Below are 20,578 nucleotides of genomic sequence, written 5' to 3'. Positions count from 1 at the left end.
TTTATTAGGTATTTGGTATTTGGTATTAGGTATTTGGTATTATTATATGGTATTTGGTATATATTTTAGGCATTTCTACTTTAGAAGTTACATCACATTCAGTTGGATCAGAGAAAAATTTCTTCTCTACATAGGGCAACAGAAATACAGTTTCAGAGGCAGTTTAAGACTTCGTAATATTGTTGTGACAGCGATGACTGTTACACTTAGAAATAACACTGAGTGATAAATCTAATGGTATATTTTAGCGCATTTCAACTTCACGTAATTAAAAAAGGGAGAAATGTATAAGAGATGGGCAGGAATGGTCATTGGGCTGACCTTTAAGTGCAATTTTAGTGCACCTTTGAGCAGGGGAAATTACGTAGCATGCCGTTCCCTTAACCAGTCTTTAACTGTCTATTCTCATATTAGAGTTTCTTATTTTCTTCTTTTAGCTAAAAGGAAAATGTGTTAATGTCGCTTTTTTCTACATATTTATGGAGACAAAGAGGTAGCGAGTGCAATACATCTTCCAGAATTTTTTGAAGGGAAGGTCTTTGGCATTAAAGAGATCAATGTCTAGCTTTCCAAATATTACTCCAAGGAGTTTCACTTGTGTTAAATGGAATTTGGGTGTCTTTAAAAGAGGCAATAACAATGGGGATGAAAAGTCATTTATAAAGATTGAGTGACATAGACACAAAAAGACAAAGATGAGAAAGCAGAAATTCAGGAAAAAGAAATAGAATGGGGGAAAGAAAGAGATAAAGTGAGGGGACCAATACACATGCAAACTTTATTCATAAATTAGGCAATTTCAGGGTTGTAGCAATAGCAGCAACCTGAAAAAGAGCAAACCACGGCCTCTAGCAACTGAAAGTTTAAAAGTTCGTTTAAAAACCCTATCTAAAGAGTTTTTTTTTTATTTAAAGCTGATTCACCAGTGGTAACTATTATTTAGGTTTATTTTAAAAGTAAAACTTTAAAAGTCTATTGGAAACACAAATCCACGGGAGTTTCAAAAAAGAGCTAGAAACCCCTCAAAAATAATTGTTGATCGATTTAAAGGTTCAGTGCTGAAAATAGCTGGAGGTCACTAACCTTCAATTTTTAAAACCCAAGAAAATCATATTTAGGCTGTTTAACGCTGAAATATCTTTTTTCTACTTCTTATTTTTTTTCTCCGGCCCCATTGGGAAATGCAACACTGCTGAGAGCTGTTTAATTGCTCAATTAGTATGATATGTTGTTTTTGATTACGCAATTGTAAAGTAGCATATGTCACCAAAATGGCCCTTTTGTCCAATTTTTCATAGTGGACAGGCAGGGAATCATAGCAAGAGCACTATTAAAATCGCCTTGGTCAAAAACCTTACAAAATTGGCTTGACTTTCCCTTCTTCTTCAATCCTCGCCCTCTTTCCTAGCCCAGAGAATCTCCCCTAATAATAAATTAGAAGACTGGAATTTTTGTTTTTGTCTGCTTGTCTTTGGTTTAATGTAGCTCATTTATTTTTCTTTGTAATATTTCCGTTATGGCAAACATTTAAGTGTTAATAGTGATGTTATCGGAAATGTATGCGTGCGTTGTCGCAAATTTGTTTAGAGTACCGAGAAACTTCAAGTGCTATAGAGATGGATATGCGAGTAACATCATCAGAGAAGTTAGTATTGAAAGAGAACGGAAACTAAATACTTTTAGTTGATGACCAAAGCCAACTTCCTGCTAATGGTAAAACGTTACCTGATGATAGATATTATTACCATCCTGCTACTATTACCATTCAACGAAAGGTAAAAAGAAGAGAAATCTACCCCTGCAAGGTCATACAATATATCATGTCTACCTATCGAAACTGTTACCTATGTAAAAATAATGTGATAATATCGCAAGTAAAATAAAATGGGTACTAGCAGACATTAGGCCTGAAAAAACCAAGAAGAAAAAAAAATACGGCTAAGAAGAAATTGAAATTGTATACTTAATATTTAATTTTGAAATTTTATATTATGACGTTTGTTAGACTTAAATATCTCGAGGGTTTGGTGCCAGAGTTGAAGACCAACTTCTTACAGTTTTTTTTTTTATGCATTCTTTAACTACGTTCTTCTTCAAGCATTAAATATAACATATCAGTAGTTACTGAGGTTTTATAGAAATGCTGGATTTCTTTTCATAGCAGCTATAACCCAAATGTTATATAACCCAAAGGCTTATTTTGATTAGTTCTTCTCAAACTTTATTAAAAAATTGTCAAATATTTAACAGCAAATAGGTCTTAAAATTGTTTACCGATCTTACGAAATTTGTAAGAATATATGAGGGATCAAGATTTAGCAACTTAACTTTTTTTGGAGACCTTTTACTTTCATAGGATTTTTTCAAGTCCCCATTCAACATTGAGCCCTCAATTATATTGTGAAATTCTATGTCTTTTTTTGCTTAAATACTATATCTTATGGTCACTGTCGATGAACCCTGTTGGGCACCAGAGGAATCGCTATTCAATGTGAAGCCCTAATGTGAGAACTCAGTTTCTGTCTTATCAACTTACTTGGGCGCTTTGCCGAAAGGGGTAGCGAGAATGAGTCCCTTATGTAAACTAGGTATGAGAATCAAACCCCTAAGTCCATACCAGGTCTTGACCTTTACCGTCCACTTTCATAGGCTTGCTAAGGTCTAACATTTCCCAACTGCAGTCTCTGGGGGATATTCTCTCCGTACCACATATTTATCACACCTTCCTCTCAGCCCACATCCGGTTTCGGCCTTTAGATCAAACCCCTAAGTCCATACCACCTTGAAGAACGTTAAAAAATTTGCACCTCAATTAGAATCGAGAACGGTTTAACGGCCAATTTAATTAGCTTGCCAAGGCCTATCATTTTCCAATTGCAGTCCTTGGAGGATACTCCTCCCCGTACCCAGTTAATACATATTCTCCCACACCTTCACCCTGAAGAACGTTAAAAAATTTGCACCTCAGTTAGAATCGAGAACTGTTCTCTATTTTCTTATTCCTTGATTGGGAACTAGCAAGGGCTAATTCATACTTCCCAAAAAACTCTTGTTACTGGCTTTCATTACTAGGTTTAGACTATACCACGGGGCTTTTTAGTTTTAGTCCAGATTTGGAGTTGCTTCCACCAATGGAGGTTAAGAGACCGCAAAAACCAGCCCCTCGGGCTGCTGCCATTCCATGCACCAGTACCCAAATCTTCATCAGTCTTAAATGTAAATTTGGACAGTAAACATGCTCCTGTATTATCTATGCTACAAGGGCCTTTCATATTACTAAATACCTCAGCACTCATTTCATTTTTCTTCTTCATAAATGGTTTAGTATGTCCATTCCCTCCCCAAGCTGCAGCCCGTACCCAACCGTCCCTCTACCAGAAGAGAATATGATAATTATCTGCTTCCTCTGGTGAATACCTTTCTTCAAGTCAAAATTTTAATCACCTAGAGCCATTTTGACCATTAGGTAACTGCAAACAGAAGTGGAAATACAGTGGAACGTCTATCATCCAGGTAACGGCTGTGTCCAGTAGCCATAGTGACCCACAAATTTAGAAAAAGATATTCGGAGGAACACGATGACAGAAATATGAAAAGGAAATAGTTAAGAGTTTTAGGAATCTATTTGGAACTTAAGTGCTTAACGAAGATGCAGAGCAATTAACCAATGCCAACTTAATTATGATCATAACCCAAAGATGCTTGGTGTAAAATGAATTGCTAGTGAAGAACAGCGAAAAATTTGAATCATGACTGAATCGCTATTACATCTACAAGGCCTTGAAACTCAGTAAGATGTGGTTTATACTACTTTTGTGGATACCTCAGAGGGCCGAAGGCCCAACCACTGACTTGAGTAAAGGGAGGATCATCTATGAGAAACAAATGCCCTATATGTGAAATTCTCTTTTTTAGGCCTTCAAATTCAACAAGACGTGGCTGGTGCTACTTTTATGGCTGCTGGATCTTCGGCTCCTGAGCTAGCTACCTCAATCATTGGTGTTTTTGTAGCACAGGTAAGATTCAGAATTTACTGTAAGTTTATTTTCTCCTCTATTCCGTATTTAAAAAAAGGAAGGTTTTTTCAATTTAAAGTAATGAGCAACATTAAAATTTAAAACATATTTTTTTTATTTAAATCTTTTTTTAAAGTTTCAGTTACTATTGAGCCACGTCCTTACTTACAGGTTTTTACCACGAATACCAAACGCCCGGCGGCTGTTGGTTTTTATGGCACTTGGCATTTACCAAGTGATATATAGCGATCACAAATTCTATCGGTCTGTCGGTCTGTCTGTCTGTTTGTCTGTCTCGGTTTTGCTAGTTTAGGCCCTCCAGATAAGCTTGGAAGATGTAATTTGGCAGGCGTATCAGGAATCAGACCAAATTTAACTAGAAATAGTCGTTTCCTTGATTCGACCATCTCGGGGGGAGTGGGGGGACGGTTAATTCGGAAAAATAAGAAAAAAAGAGGTATTTTTAACTTACGAATGAGTGATCTGATCTTAATGAAATTTGATATTTAAAAGGATATTGTGTCTCAGTGCTCAGATTTCAAATCCCGACCAGATCCGGTGACATTGGGGGGGGGGGGGAGTTGGAGGGTGAAACCTAAAATCGTGGAAAACGCTTAGAGTGGAGGGATCAGGATGAAACTTGGTGGAAAAAAATTAAGCACATGTCCTAGATACATGATTGACATAACCAGAACGGATCCACTCTCTTTGGGGGAGTTGGGAGGGGGGTTAATTCTGAAGAATTAGAAAGAATGAGGTATTTTTAACTTACGAAGGAGTGATCGGATCTTAATGAAAATTCATATTTAGAATCATCTCGTAACTCAGAACCCTTTTTGAAAATACCGACCGGATCCAGTATCCGGGGTATGGGGGGTATGGGGGGACCGGAAATCTTGGAAAACACTTAGATTGGAGAGATCAGGATGAAACTTGGTGGGAAGGATAAGCACAAGCCCAAGATACGGGACTAACATAACCGGACCGAATCCACTCTCTTTGAGGGAGTTATTTTTTTGGGGGGGGGGGTAATTCGGAAAAATGAGAAAAAAATAAGGTATTTGTTACTTATGAACAGGTGATGAGATCTTAATGAAATATGATATTTAGAAGGATCTTGTGCTTCAGAGATCTTTTTTTTTATCCTAACCAGATTTGGTGAAGTTGGAGGGAGTTGAATGGGGAAACCAAAAATCTTAGAAAACGCTTAGAGTGGAGAGATCGAGATGAAACTTAGTGGGTAGAATAAGCAAATGTTGTAGACACATGATTGACGTAACCGGACTGTATCCGCTCTCTTTGGGGGAGTTAGGGGGTGGGATCCAGTGCTTTGGCGAGTTCGGTGCTTCTGGACGTGCTAGGACGGTGGAAATTGGTAAGCGTGTCAGGGACCTGTACAAATTAACTTGATAAAGTCATTTTCCACGATTCGACCATCTGAGGGGCTGAAGGGAGAGGAAAAATTCGAAAAAATGAGGTATTTATAACTTACGAGTGGGTGATCGGATCTTAATGAATTTTGATATTTAGAAAGACCTCGTGTCTCAGAGCTCTTTTTTTAATCCCGACCGGCATTAAGCCTCTGATTTCCCTTTTAAATCAATTCATTAATTATTAGAATTTTGCTAGAGCTCATGCCATATGAGCTCTTGGCTCTTCTGAACCTTGTCACATGTGCCATATGAGCTCTTAGGTCTTGTTCAAAGAGTATTTTGGAAGAAATTGTTTAGTTCTGCTGTTTCCTGTTTTAGCTTTTCTGTGTCAGCTTTGTTGGCACTTCCAAGTGTAATTTGGAAGTTTATATTTAAAGCATGTGGTTTAAGATGTCTAGTTGTGCTGTTTTGCAGTTTAGCTTGTCTGTGTTAGCTTTGTTGGTTTTTCCAAGTGTGTTTTGGAAATTTTCTTTGAAACAAATATTTTAGGTTGTTCAGTTCTGCTGTTTTGGGGTTCAGCTCGTCTGTTTTACTAATTTTGGAGTTTCCCAGTTTATTTTGAAAGTTTCTCTCTTCCAAAATGTTATTAAGGATGTTTAGTTGTGATTTTTCGCAATTTTAGCCTGTCTGTGTTAGCTTTTTTGTTGTTTCAAAGAGTATTTTGGAACAAGTTGATTAGTTCCGCTTTTTCTTTGTTGAGCTTATCAGTGTCGGTTTTTTGGTGTTTCCAAGTGTATTTTGGAAGTTTTTGTTTGAAATGTATGAATCAGGATTTCTAGTTGTGCTGTTTTGTGGCTTACCTTGTCTGATTAGCTTTGGTGGTGTTTCCAAGTGTGTTTTGGAAGTTTTTTTGTTTGAAACTTATGATTTAGTATGTTTAGTTTTGCCGTTTCTTACTCGAGCTTGTCTGTTTTAGCGTTGTTGGTGTATGGAAGTCTATAAAGTATATTTTGGAATTTTTTCGTTTGAAACATATAATTTAGGATGTTTAACTTTGCTTTTTCGTGGTTTGGTCTGTCTGTTTTAGCGTTGTTGGTGTTTCCAAGTGTATCTTGGAAGATTATTGTTAGAAATGAAAGATTTAGGATATTTAGTGGTGCTCTTTTGTGGTTTACTTTGTCTGTCTTGGATTGTTGGTGTTTCAAAGAGTATTTTGGAAGAAATTGTTTAGTTCTGCTGTTTTGTGGTTTAGTATGTCTTTGTTAGCTTTGTTGGTTTTCCCAAGAGTGTTTTGGAAGTTCCCCGTTGAAACATTAATTTTAGGATGGTTAGTTTTGCTCTTTCGGGGTTTAGCTTGTCTATTTTAGCTTTTTTGTTGTTTCCCAGTGTGTTTTGAAAGTTTTTCGTTTAAAAAGTATTATTTAGGATGTTTAGTTGTGCTCTTTCGTGGTTTAGCTTGTCTTTGTTAGCCTTGTATGAGTTTCAAAGAGTATTTTGAAGAATTGTTTATTTCTGCTATTTCGTGGTTTAACTTGTATTTGATAGCTTTGTTGATGTTTCCAAGTCTATTTTCGAAGTTTCCGTTTGGTACGTATCATTCAGGATGTCTAGTTTTGCTGTTTTGGGGTTTAGCTTCTCTGTGTTAGCTTTTTGGTACTTTTGAATGTGTTTTTGACTTTTTTTTTAAATTGTTTTTTTTTCGGATGTTTAGTTTTGCTGTTTAGCTTGTTTATTTAGCTTTATTGGTGTTTCCAAGTGTATTTTGGAAGTTTTGTTTAAAACGTGTGGTTTAGGATGTCTAGTTGTGCTGCTTTGCGGTTTAGCTACTCTGTGTTAGCTGTTTTACAAGATGATTTTGGAAGTTCTTCTTTTAAAATGCATGATTTAGAATGTTTAATTATGCTGTTTCGTGGTTTAGCTTGTCTTTGTTAGCCTTTTCAATGTTTTAAAGTGTATTTTGGAAGTTTTTTGTTTCGAACGTATGACTTAGGATGTTTTGTTGTGCTGTTTCATGATTTAGCTTGTCTGTGTAAGTGTATTTTGGGTAAATAAGTGTATTTTGGAAGTTTTATTTTTAAAGGTATGATTCAAGATTTCTAGTTGTACTGTTTTGTGGCTTACCTTGTCTGGTTAGCTTTGTTGGTGTTTCCAAGTGTGTTTTGGAAGTTTTTCGTTCTAACGTATGATTTAGAATGTCTCTTCCGTGGTTTAACTTGTCTTTAATAGACAGGTTAAATTGATGTTTCTCAGTGCATTTAGGAAGTTTTTATTTGAAACGTAGGATGTTTAGTTTTGCTGTTTCATGGTTTGGCTCGTATTTCTTAGCGTTGTTGGTATTTCATAGTGTGTTTTGTAAGTTTTTCATGTGAAACGCAGGATTTAGATGTTTGGCTGTGGTTTTAATCTTTTGTGGTTTACCTTGTCTCTGTTAGTGTTGTTGGCATTTCCAAATGTACTTTGGAAGTTTTTGTTTGAAGTGTGTGGTTTAAAATGCTGTTTTGCGGTTTAGCTTATCTGTGTTACCTTTTTGGCTTTTCCAAGTGTGTTTTGGAAGTTTTCTTTCAAACAAATATCTTAGGTTGTTTGGTTTTGCTGTTTCGTGGTTCGTTTGTCTGTTTTACTGTTTTCGGAGTTTCCAAGTTTATTTTGAAAGTTTTCCCTTTAAAAAATATTATTTAGTATGTTTAGTTGTGCTCATTTGTGGTTTAGCTTGTCTGTCATAGGACCCATGCCTCTCACTATAGCAATAATAGATATTTTTTGGATTTTCGAAAAACATTTGATTACGATTTAGAATATTTTTGTTTATAGTGTTTGTTTTTCCAGACACTGAAGGTCCGCAAAGAAATAATCTTAATGGAATTTTAAATTGATACATATGACTCTTCTCGCTGTGAAAACAAAACTGACCGAACATAACCTCAATCTATTGAATAAATACTAAAAAAACAGAGAACATGGTTTCTTTAATGCATAAATAAATGCACTAAGTATTTAAATAAAATATATTTACATGAAATATAAACTTGAACATGTTTATATTGACATTAAAAAAAAATACTTGGACATGCCGCTGGGTTTGGGCGGTCGGTCCAACCGCAAAACGTGGTACCCGCTGTGGATCCTGGGAGAGCCGACGCGATTGTATTACTGGTAAAATAATAATACAATATTATGGACTTTTTTTAGACAATGATTCCGCTTTGCACAAAAAATAAATAAATAAAAGCATGTGAAAAAAAACTAGAAAAAGACTAGAAACATACAATGCTGAACTGAAGACTGATAAAAACCGACCCTCCTCCCTCCAACTATCAAACTCACTGAAATGCTGTCTGTACTCTACACATACTTCTCGATATGAAGTAAGGTAATGGTCATCTGGTGTTAGTTTTGTGCGGAATTTCACACCGTCTGCGCGAACATAGATTTTATCTGATATGGCCGACATAGCATTTTTTTTCCACTCAAACTTTATAGTTTTTAAATTTTAAAGAGCGAATGGCCATGACACTTGCTCTTGTAATTAACTTTTCTACACCGTTTCTATAAACATTCATGTAAAAATTTTCCTTTACATAGTGTGAAGGCATCCCTTTGCAGACTTTTTTGATATCCTCATTGTGCGCATGTACACAGTACATCTTCGGACCTGCAAGCACATATTTGTATATCTAGTCGCTCCCCGTTTCGGATTTTAAAAATAACCGCTTAATTTGGGCCTGGGACTCCACTAGCTCCCAGTAATTTCACTTGCAGTTGAGGTAGTCCATTCAAGATCTAATGTGCTTACTGTTTTCCAAATCATCTAATGAATTACCTGTTTTATCTTTTAACAATAAAGAATCTATATCCCCATAATAAACTTGAAACTGTCCCTCCCCCAGCTTTTATAGCTTATATACATGGTAATAAAATTCCAATATGAGTTTTTTTTTAAATGTCTAATATAGCACTGCCAGTGGTCATGTTTTTATTTGAAATTACACTTCTTTTTTTTATGTAAATAGACTATATTGGAGTTTATCATCATGAACGATGTGAACCCCAAATCTGTAATTATTCGGGCACATTCTTTGTGGTCGGTCACGACTTCATCACAAAGCCTATTGCGCACACTATTGCAGATTTAACCGAAGGCTAATTTTAAAATAGGTTTGGAGATTTCCTTCTCAGCCTTCTTCTTTTCCCTAGATCGTTTACTGACAAAGGTCTCAATAAAAGTCTTAATGTATATCTGTTTATACAACTGGAGGGCTCTGCGAATCTTTGTGACATTGAAACCGTTGGCCAGCATCCAGAGGGCAAAAGAAAATGATGAGCAACGATATTCTTTCTTGGGTGAAGATTGGCAATAATCTTTTGTTTTGAAGGTGTCCAGTGCATACCCCCATCATTTACCGAATATGAGCTATAGGGACTCAATGAATCTCTAGGAACCGGTCTGCTTATGCACGGAAAAAAAAAATCCTCTACCGAGTCATGAGGTTCTACTGGTATTTCACCATCAATTTCAAAAACTATCCTTGCGGCCCATTCTCCTCACCACTATAAATGTCAGGGAAATTTGGTGCAGAAGTATTGGTCAGCCATTTGTAATTCCTACATGGCAAATAGAGATAAGACCTAGCCAACGGATAAAGGGAGTTCATATCCAGGAAAACCGTATTCGACTTTTCACTGGTGCGTTGTTCAGTCGGGTCAGTTTCCAGGATACGATCCCTGTGGAAAACATACTCCCCAGCATGGATTTCTCTACAAACGAGTTCTGATCCACGTCGTTGATAACACCTATTTTTTCTTATCTGTTCTTAAGAGTTAAATCCGTCAGCAAAAGAGCAGTTGAAAAATAGTAATCCAACTCCAACCCAAATCCCTCGTAAGTTTGTTCCGTGTTTTTACAAACAATATACAACAATGTCGATACGTCACTTGCCAGGTACATTTGACAAAAATCCTACCCATTTTTACACCCACCTTTCGCCAAAACATTTTTTTTTCAAATTAATAGTCAGCAGTGGTGCATTGACGATCGTTAATAAAATGCTTCGATGGGCGGCAATTTTTCCTCACATAGAGGTTAAGTTGTAGTACATATACGGGTATATATCCTTACACGCTAACATATCATACATTTCATCATCTGGAAAGTGCTGTTTATGGAGGGGGAAACTATAAAAATTTTCACTTTCTTGTACTTGATTCAATTGACTTAAGGATTTGGGGAAACAACTACAGGAATCTAAAAAACGTATTTTATTAAGTACATATTATTATTTTCAACTATTTTCCATTTGATTTAAAAGAGGAGCAACTTCTCAGATGATTTGGGTATGATATTATGTGAAACAGACCCATCTACTCCTACACCATTTACAACTTCACCTTTTTGCAAATGTGCCAAAACTGATAATATCAATTTCAAATCATAGTTGAAATTAGGCAAGTAAACCGGTGGGAAGTATTGCTGCTTAACGTTTTAATTACAATATTTATGTGCCATTTCACGAAATTTACCTCCCTCCCCCTGATAAAATTGGATTGCTTAAATGGTCATCGTCGGAAACTGACATTTCCCTACTATTCCCGACAATTTTTTTTTTACAAACCCAACACATATCTTTATTTTTAATTGCCAGCTCGTCCTCTGGTGATCCTTCGGAACGGAATCTACATAGACACATTGGAAAATAGTCGCACTTACTCCTCCCAATGTTTTTTCCCTCACTTAAAATCCGACTAATGTAGGGAATAGAAAAGAAATATTCAATTAAATTGGGGTCTTTAGAGAAGCCATACCCAGTTTTTCACCGTTTCAATGGATGGAACCCTTACTGAATATAAAAATCCCTTTTTTGTTTTTTAGGTTATCCCTCTTCATACTTTGTGTCTCACTGCAACACTGAAACCGCAATTTTTATATGCTTATTAGCCCTCTCTAAAATATCTATCCCCTAATTGTTACAGGATAATGCCCCTTTAAACAGTTAAAGTTAACTTTAGGAAACTCTGCACTCTCCTTACCATCGTTTATCGCAAAATTGTCCAAATGCGTCTTAGTGACATCATCTTTCAAGGATTTATAATGTGCCACGAGGACTGAATACTTGAAGCACCGAAGTCCTGTATCAAAATACAAGCGTTGTACACTTCCATAATCCCTCAAAAGCCCTCAAATCAGCATTATATCTTGCATCCCCTTCTCCTTCTTACTTCTTACTTCTCAAAACGAATTCTTTTTTTAAAGTTTGTGACATTAAGATCTAGATTTTCTATAAATAATTCTATTAACCTACTCCCATTTTCATTATGGCTCTCTATCCCATTAAAAAATCTTTCCAACTAATCCCAAAAAAAAGCCCTCAAAATTATGTAAGTGCGGGTGAAGCGTCTGCATTGCCGTTTGCAGGCAATGCGAATACACCTCACCCTACTTTTCATTAAAAAAAATTTGTGTGTGAAGGATACCTTGACATTGTCACCCCCTCCCGTCTCCTGAATCTGTCGTTCAAGAGGGGCCGAATCTTGTAGACAAAGGAGTGTGCTATGTCTTCTGGATCCATATGGAGACTAGCAATTGTAAGAGTATTATATGGGTCTCCAAACTCAGCTCTAAAAACATAAATATTGCGCAAAGCGGTATCAGCTAACTAAAATTCACATAAAACAGGGGGTGAACCGCTTCCAGTTTGTCCTAGTCCCCCTCATAACTGTCACTTTGCGGGGCGGGTTCTTTTTCGGCCTCACGTTGGTAGCAGGTAAACTTATTTATAGTCCTTACTGAGGCCAAGATCCCACACAAACGCATATAGATCAAACATAAGGGGAGCTACATTAACCGGTATCACCCCTGCACTTAACCTCGCCTCACCTTCACTATTCTCTGGGGCCTGTTCCAACTCCATTAGCGATTCGATATCTTCATAGAGGTTGAAGGCCCTTTCCAATGTTGGTATGTGAACCTAAAGAATAATAAAAGTTTATTAGCTGATTAAAACACTTTCGATTTCATTTTGTGAAGTAATTTATATTAGGCTGAAACAGAATTAGAAACTTGAGCATTTAGACTTGGTCAAATTGGCCTCTAAAAGCTATAGTTTATGACAAGGCCTTTGATAATCATGCCTCGTTTAAACTAGTTGAACATTATCTTCTACTGTATGGTTTACTCCCGGTATGATTTATGATCCCAAAAATCAGTATCGTCTCAGTCAACTTAATCTGTATCACCATTATCTTTTATATGCTTATGAGCCATTTTACCCGGGAATAAGTTAAAGCATCTTCTAGTGAAATTAAGGCTATGTCAGAGGGATGTACAAATTTTAGTCAGAGACACAAGACAAACACGGAATGTTCCAGTATGGATACACTAGCATTCTCGCCCCCGAAGTTTTACTTACGTTTACGAAAATACGTTGAGGGGTCAAATATTAAATTAGGAAGCAGCCCCTCAACCCCTTCAGATTCAACCCTTAGTATGGACCTTTCGAAAGCCAATCTGAACCAGTGCATTTTCCGAAATTATGAAGTTTAAGCAGCATCTTCTTAATTGAATATTAACTTTTTGTAGTCGCAAGGATATTCTTTGGGAATAAGTGTAAATGCCGAAATCCATCGAAAAAAATTGTATGCCTTGAAACAGAAAATATGGTTCCTGAAACATTGTCTATGCCTCGCCATAAATATCAATGACATTTTGAAAGGCTCATATTGTATTTCTACTTGGGAATAGGGTTGATTTATGTCTTACTATTATCAAGTGCGAAAACCTAAAGTTTGAGAAATTCAGACAGATTAAACATGGAAAGTAAAGCAGTATCTTTTCATCACAAAATACAAAAGCCCTTGTATTTCCAATACAATATCGTGTTTTCATTTTCTAGGATGACATAGGCATAAGTGGAGTCATCGGATCAGCGGTATTCAACGTGATGTTTGTCATTGGATCATGTGCACTTTTTAGTGGTTCTGTTATTTATATTACTTGGTGGCCACTCACTCGGGACTGTCTTTGCTACCTTATATCTATTATAGCACTGCTCTTTACCATCATAGACGAAGAAGTTACTTGGTGAGCTACTTTTGTTTATTTGCTATGCTTCCTCGTCATAGGGTATAGAAAACTCATAAGATCAGAATTGTCTCCGACAAGAATTATGGTCTAATTGTCAAGCCATGATAGTAAATTGCCAAGCCCAATTAAGCAGTGCATCAGTGCTATAGCAAACACCACACACTTTCTTTTAGAAAGATATCTAAACACACGTGATTATACATGTTTCAAATTCATATTGTGACTTCTTTAGCTTGTTGATAAAAATAACAAAATAGATAAATGATCCATTAGCAGTGACCGTACTTAGTCTTAAAAAATGAAATTAAATTTTGGCGCGTGTGGTTTGATTAATGGAGAGGCTCTAGTTCACAATTCGATCGCGGAAATAAAGACGGACTTCTCTGAAAAGTATTAGAGAACTGCATGAAAATGATATATATCTTCTTTGGGGGGGGGGTAGGGTATGGCACGAGGCGAAGTTTAAATATTCTTCTAAATAACCTATCTCTCGTTTTGGACTATGAGGACGGTAGAGGAATCTGTCGACCTTGGCTTTTGAAAAATAAACTGAACTTTCAAGTAGCTCAGAGACGACGCGTGCTACATTTACTCGGAGCAAATACAAATATTAAGACATTACTAAACGGCTTATGGCAATTACAGTTTAAAGTAAAGTTCTATCCCCTTCATTAGAAACCAAAACTCACAAAATTGAATTTTGAAACCCATCTGTACTCCTAATAAAGATAAAATTTAAGTTGATTCCAAATCTTGTTATTTTTAATAATAAAGGCGGCCATCTATTTATACATTTCGCAAGAAATGATTGAAAATAGGGGAGCCCCCAAAATGAATGCAATCCTAATAAAATTAATACACTCAAATTCCAAATGTCTGAGAAGCTTTAATTGTAAGTTTGTGCTCTTTGTTTACATAGTTTTAGGCTTTCATGTCTTTTCTGAGAGGCAGGCACTAGTGGGAGATGGGTGTTTGTTCGTTTTATTTGTTTTGTGTTTTTTTTTTCGGGAGCTGTAATATCAAACCAGTGGCTGCACAACATCGTAAGCACTCTCACATGAGTTTTACTCAACTAAACACTTTTAACTTCCTTTTAAGAGGTTTGATCTTATTTTTGTCACTATTTTTTCCCCTTTAAATCCGTTTCTTTCAAAGCTATTTAAAAATACTGGCTAAACTGTCGATTTGAGTAATCTATTTGGATGTCAACTTGAAAACCCCTATTAGCTATCAAAAGTTAGCAAAATTTCCAAACTTTTCCTAAACTCTCGTGAGATTCAACTTGAAATAGCTGACGTCAATGTTTAGTTTCCAGCTAAAGGAAGGACAAAAGCAGCTTACTTTAACCTTTTGAGAACTTTTCCATTCTACTTATTTATTCCCTAGTGATTGTTTAAACACAGGTATTCGTTTCTCAGAAAAGTAAGTATCAAATTGCTTTATGATGGAAATGGTGAATTGTACTTTAAAGAAATCTAATACCTTTTGTGTGTGTCAGTAAAGATTTGGTTTAAGTTCATTGACTAACCTCTTATAAACCATTGTACTTTACTTTGAAGTCTTATTTGTGCTCGTCCAGGAAAATTGTTTATTGAGCTGATATTACCCTCAACAAAGGGGGAAGGGATACTGCACACTTTCAGCACATCGCTTATAATGTTCAAGCGGTTGTTAGTGCCTTATTAAAAACTTCATATTTTCATTATTTTCATGGAGGGCACGAACATAATTCTATCTTTTGAAAACTGATCAAATTTATCTATAATTAACAAACGTGTATGTTGAGAGAGGTAGTCGAGAGAGGGAACTGTTCCCGATTCGCTGAAGACAATTTTGGGTTGTTTTAGGCTTTAGCATACTTTACTTGCATTTGCAAAAATAAATTATGTTTAGTTTCTGTTTTTTTTTTCTTAATTTAAATGAGGTTTTGTTTATCTTATAAAAATAGTGGAAGAATGAGCCATTTACTTTCATAGCTTAATTTTCATTTTTAGTTTATTGAAAACATATAGTAATCTTAATAAGCTATTTTAATATTACGTTCAGTTTTTAACGTAACTTTGCTAGGTTGTGTCTAACAACCGAACCACGAAGAAGATTAAATAAAAATAAAATCAACCGAAAGTAAGGAGCAACATTAAAACATTAAACGAACAGAAATTATCGCGTATATGAGGGGGTTTGCCCCCTTGTCAATAACTTTCTCTTTACGCTTAAGTTCAAATTTTGTTCCAATTTTTTAAGAATGACTCTTGAATCACAAAGGCCATTTAATTAGAATAAATAGCTCGTTTGAAAGTACTAAAAAACTTTAGCATAAATTGCGAGGTATTGACGAGGGGACGAACCCCCATGTGCGTAATAATTTCTGTTCATTTCAAGTTTTAATGTTGCTCCTTACTTTCAGTTGGAAAAACTTGTTTTTTTATTTGATTTCTGATCCTTTTTTAGATAACGCTGGGAAATCCGGCACTCTCTTCATGAAAAATTCTCTTCCCCATAAAAATTTCCTCAATAGAAAGATCCTCCCATGTAACCATCTCCCTCGGACTTTTTCCTCACCAGAAAAAATCCCCCCAAAAACGTCTGTATACTTCCCAATAACCAATATACTATGTAAACAATGGGCAAACTTCACAACTTGCAGCCCTTCCCCAGGGGACTGTGGGTGATTAAGTTATCCTTAAAGACACAGTTATTATATTTTTCAACTATGCTGAACAAAATGGCTATCTCAAAATTTTGACCCGTTGACTTTGGGGAAAAATGAGCATTGGACAAGACCTTGTTGCCCTCCAATTTTTTCGTCACTTAAAAGGGGCACTAGAGCTTTTAATTTCCGTTCGAATGAGCCCTCTTGTTACATTCGAGAACCACTGGGTCGATACGATTACCCCTGAAAAAAAAAACAAAAAAACGCAGCCGTGATCTTTATTCTGGTAAAAATACAAAACTCCACATTTGTGCATGTAGGAGCTTGAAACCTTCGTAATAGGGTTCTCTGATACATCGAATCTGATGGTGTGAATTTCATTAAGATGATATGACTTTTAGGGGATGTTTCCTCCTTTTTTCAAAAATAAGGCAAATTTTGTCAGGCTTATAACTTTTGATGAGTAGGATTAAACCTGAGTAAACTTATATATTTAAAGGATACTGCATTAGACTTTACAGTCCCTACCGGCGGTGCTGATCTCCGTTTCTTAGCCCTTCATCCAGGAAGCACAATGGGGGACTGGGGGCCAGCCATCCTGTGCTTTTGCACACCCTTCCTGTTTACCTTCCCCAGATTTATCCAGGTACCCATTTAGAGCTGGGTCGACTCTGGCTAAGCTTTCAGAGTCACGCCACTGACCCCCGTCCCAAACTGAACAATGTAAACTGGGATTTGAACCCGCGTCCTTTTCTTACAAGGGATCCTGAATCCAGCGCACCAATCAACTCGGCCAGGACGGCCAATATATTTAAATCAGCGTTAAAATCCAATTCTTTTGATAAATCTACTGGTATCAAAATTCCTTTTTTAGAGTTTTGCTTACTATTGATCCAGGTCGTTCTTCACTTATAGTTCGTCACCACGAACTGTTTGAAACACAATAGGAAATGCTACACATTGGAAATACGTAAAAAAGGAATGTTCTGTCTTATGCTAACCACTGATAGTCAGAGGTTAGTATAATTTAGTCATGTAGAGAAACTAAAGGTAACCTTAAAGCACGACGTAAAAAAAATGCCTTTTAAGATATTTGAAATCACGCCCTCTGAACTGGTGCCTTATTGACTTTGCTTGTTGCAGTGAAAGAGTGTTGATTAATCCGGTAAAAGTTTGAACATTGACATTAGAATCATATAAAAAATTATGGCACTCTTGATCAAATCTGTATTCTCGTTCACCTCGTTCACATCACTCTACAAATCCTGATGGCTGCTCATGTGACAGCACTTCTGGCGAAATTGAGCACTTTCACAACAACTTTGGCTCCTTATATTTTATGCCTAAAATTCATTAAAGCATTCCATAAGCAAAACTGAATAAGAATCCAGGGCTGCTCATGTGACAGTGAGCACTTTTGAGCTGAAAACTCAGCACTTTAGTAACAATTTTGGCTCCTAATATTTGATGCCAAGAATCAATTAAAGCATTGCATAAAAAACTACATAATAATCTCTGGGATGTTATATAAATTTACCAGCGTTTTTTTTCGATCTTTGAGGTACTTCTGGCATGCCCTTTTTTAGCGTTGCCTTGAGCTCTAAACCGATGCCGTTTTGTATCTCCTCAATTTTGGCGAAATACTGTCTTTTGGTCTTGATTGATTTCAATGTCATGACCATAAAACCATGTTTTGTCGCCAGTTATGAACTATCTGATCAGATCTGGATTGTTATTGGCGCCAATTTAAAGATACTTAGGGCTGCTCACGTGACAGTACTTTTCACAAAAATGAGTACTTTTGCAACAATTGTGTCTCCTAATATTTGATGCCAAGAATCACTTAAAGCATTGCATAAGAAAACTGAATAATAATCTCTGGGATGCTATATAATTTTAACAGCGTTTTTATCGATCTTTGAGGCACTTTTGGCATGCCCTTTTTTGGCGTTGCCTGGAGCTCTAAACTGATGCCGATTTTTATCTTCTAAATTTTGGCGAAATGCTGTCTTTTGGTCTTGATTGATTTCAATGTCATGACCATAAAACCATGTTTTGTCACCAGTTATGACCCATCTGATCAGATCTTAATTGTCGTTGACGTCATTCTACATATCCCGAGGGCTGCTCATGTGATAGTGCCTTTTGCGAAATTGAGCACTTTCACAACAATTTCTGCTGACTAGTATTTATTGCCCGAAAACCATAACATGTTGCTTAAAAAAAATCCAAAGGATATGCACCTATCATGCACCTAATTCATTATTTTTATAATGGTAATTTTGACAGTTTTCCGTTACAACTTTGTTCATTGCCTCTGTACTTTCATTGGTTTTTAATGTGCTGGGGCGTCCAAGGTGGGTAATATCACTAGTACAATATTATTGTAAATTGTATCGCTGTGATTCGGAACAGCAATTGTATACATTTGGTTTTGCTGTTTTCTCTTTATAATTCTTCAATTTTAATTGTTCCTCTTTTTTTATGTAGCTTTGTCTTAAATTCGTTTTTCTCTATGCTGAAGTTGCCTTGTTTGATAAAAGTGAAATATGCATGTGTTTTCTTTCTTCCTACTTGCCATAGACCGTTTACAGCATTTTTTTTGTCTGGTCTTGAAGGGCTAGTTCGACTTCATATCTTTAATTGGCTATTATTCATAATATTTGACACACTTAGGATATTTTAGTTGCTATTTGGTATTATTAGCAGTGTTAGAAGTAACACCCTATTCTAAAAAATAGCATACCCAAAACAAAGTACTATAAGAAACTGATAAACAGACGCCAATTCAGGTTCAAAAGAAAGTAAGTGCTGAAACTGTGCTCATATTCTTATTTTTATTGTTTGAGTTCTATTTTAATTACTTTTGCCCATAATTTTCTTTTTTCTCCTCTTTTTAGGTATGAGGCTATGGTTCTATTGACCCTTTACTGCCTTTACATAGTGCTTATGTACTTTAACCCAAGGATTGAAGCTAGATTGGGTCAATTTAATATACCTGTTCCGGAAACTGCTCGAAAGATTGGTAGCATAGAGCATGAAAGACTAATTCCATACAGAAGCTTAGATGAAGAGGTTGGGATTCCAACCGAGCGCCACTTACCACACGAGCAAGAAGGTTAGTTATGCTTGATCTGACGATAGAGACTAGGTATAAACCTAAGGCGTGAATAAGAACAGAGGTCACGTGACTCTGTATTCATTATTGACAAAAAATAAGGGATCGTGCAGGGCGTAAGACATGGTGTAATATTGGGCTTATTATTGCTCAAATTTTAGCGTCACAATTTACTTCTGGACATGCTGTATTATCCACTTTGACAGGGATAATAGAAATTATTCTAACTAAGGAGTAGTGTGGATGATCTATCAGGGAAAACGAATGTTAAACTAATAAACTCCGCTTCAAAGAGAACATTCCAATAAGGACCAAGGATTAAAGTCCAATGAGGAGTTTAGTTTTATTTATCACTTTGGACCAACATCTTCTTAAAAAATAATCATGTTTTTTTGAGTGGTCCTTGTGTGCATTAAATACCAAAATAAGAAAAAAAAGTCAAAAATAAAAACATCGAGTGATGTTAAAATTTAAAATTTAAAGATATCATCGGTACACAGTTACCTTCTTGACCCCACCCACTCATCAGACAGTTCGTGATAAAAAAAAAAAACTGTAAGTAGGGAGCGATGCGGCTCGATAGTAATCGAAACTCTAAAACTTGGAAATTTGATATTAATAAATATATCAAAAGAATTGGCTTATTATGATGACTTCAAGTATATAAAATTCATTTGGTTTAGTTTTATCCATCAAAGGCTATGAGCCTGAGAAAATTTGCCTTATTTTTGAAAAAAAGGGAAAACACCCCCTAAAGGTCAAGGGATCTTAAATGAAGATCACACCATCAAATTCACCGTATCAGAGAACCCTACTAAAGACATTTGAAGCTCTAATCCTCAAAAATCTTGAGTTTTCCTTCTTTTTTTTCAAAAGAAAGATCATGAATGTGTGTTTATTTGTTTTTTATTTTCCAGTGATTTTTATCGAACAAACGGTCGCAGTGACCAAAAGATTAGAGGGCAGCTAGTGCCCCTTCAGCACCCCCTTTTCGCCAAAGTCGTTTGACCAAATTTTTGAGATAGACACATGGTCCAGCATGGTTAAAAGGTCCAATAGCTACACCTTTAGAAATAACACGACACCCCCACGGGCCCTTGGAAAAAATCTTTAAGTTATCGAATTTTAGCATTGTTTATGTATAGTATTTGCTGTTAAGAAGTATGTATACATTTTTTGGGTGGGAGGAGGGTGAATTTTCTGCTTGATGAGTCTCAATGGGGCGAATTCTCCATGGGAAGGGAAGCTTCCTGGTGTTGAACTTTACATGATAAATTTTGCAGTCAGGATTAAGCCAGAATTCATATACGAAATTCGTTTTATTTGTCTTACTTTCTCTTT

General features: G+C 36.1%; 1 protein-coding gene across 2 annotated transcripts in view; it reads left to right on the top strand.

Annotated features, from left to right (window-relative positions):
- Positions 1 to 20,578, top strand: part of LOC136025025 (probable sodium/potassium/calcium exchanger CG1090) — a 107,793-nt gene that overhangs the window by 29,072 nt on the left and 58,143 nt on the right. For both annotated transcript variants that reach the window (XM_065700664.1, XM_065700665.1), the window contains 3 exons: positions 3,916 to 4,016; positions 13,276 to 13,463; positions 19,020 to 19,237. In XM_065700664.1, the coding sequence (XP_065556736.1) occupies positions 3,916 to 4,016; positions 13,276 to 13,463; positions 19,020 to 19,237 (507 nt within the window). The remainder of the gene's footprint in view (positions 1 to 3,915; positions 4,017 to 13,275; positions 13,464 to 19,019; positions 19,238 to 20,578) is intronic.

Source organism: Artemia franciscana, chromosome 3 (genome assembly GCF_032884065.1).
Source record: "Artemia franciscana chromosome 3, ASM3288406v1, whole genome shotgun sequence".
Lineage (NCBI taxonomy): Eukaryota > Metazoa > Arthropoda > Branchiopoda > Anostraca > Artemiidae > Artemia > Artemia franciscana.
Note: the sequence above shows the minus strand (reverse complement) of the source record. Positions and strands in the feature narration are given on the sequence as shown.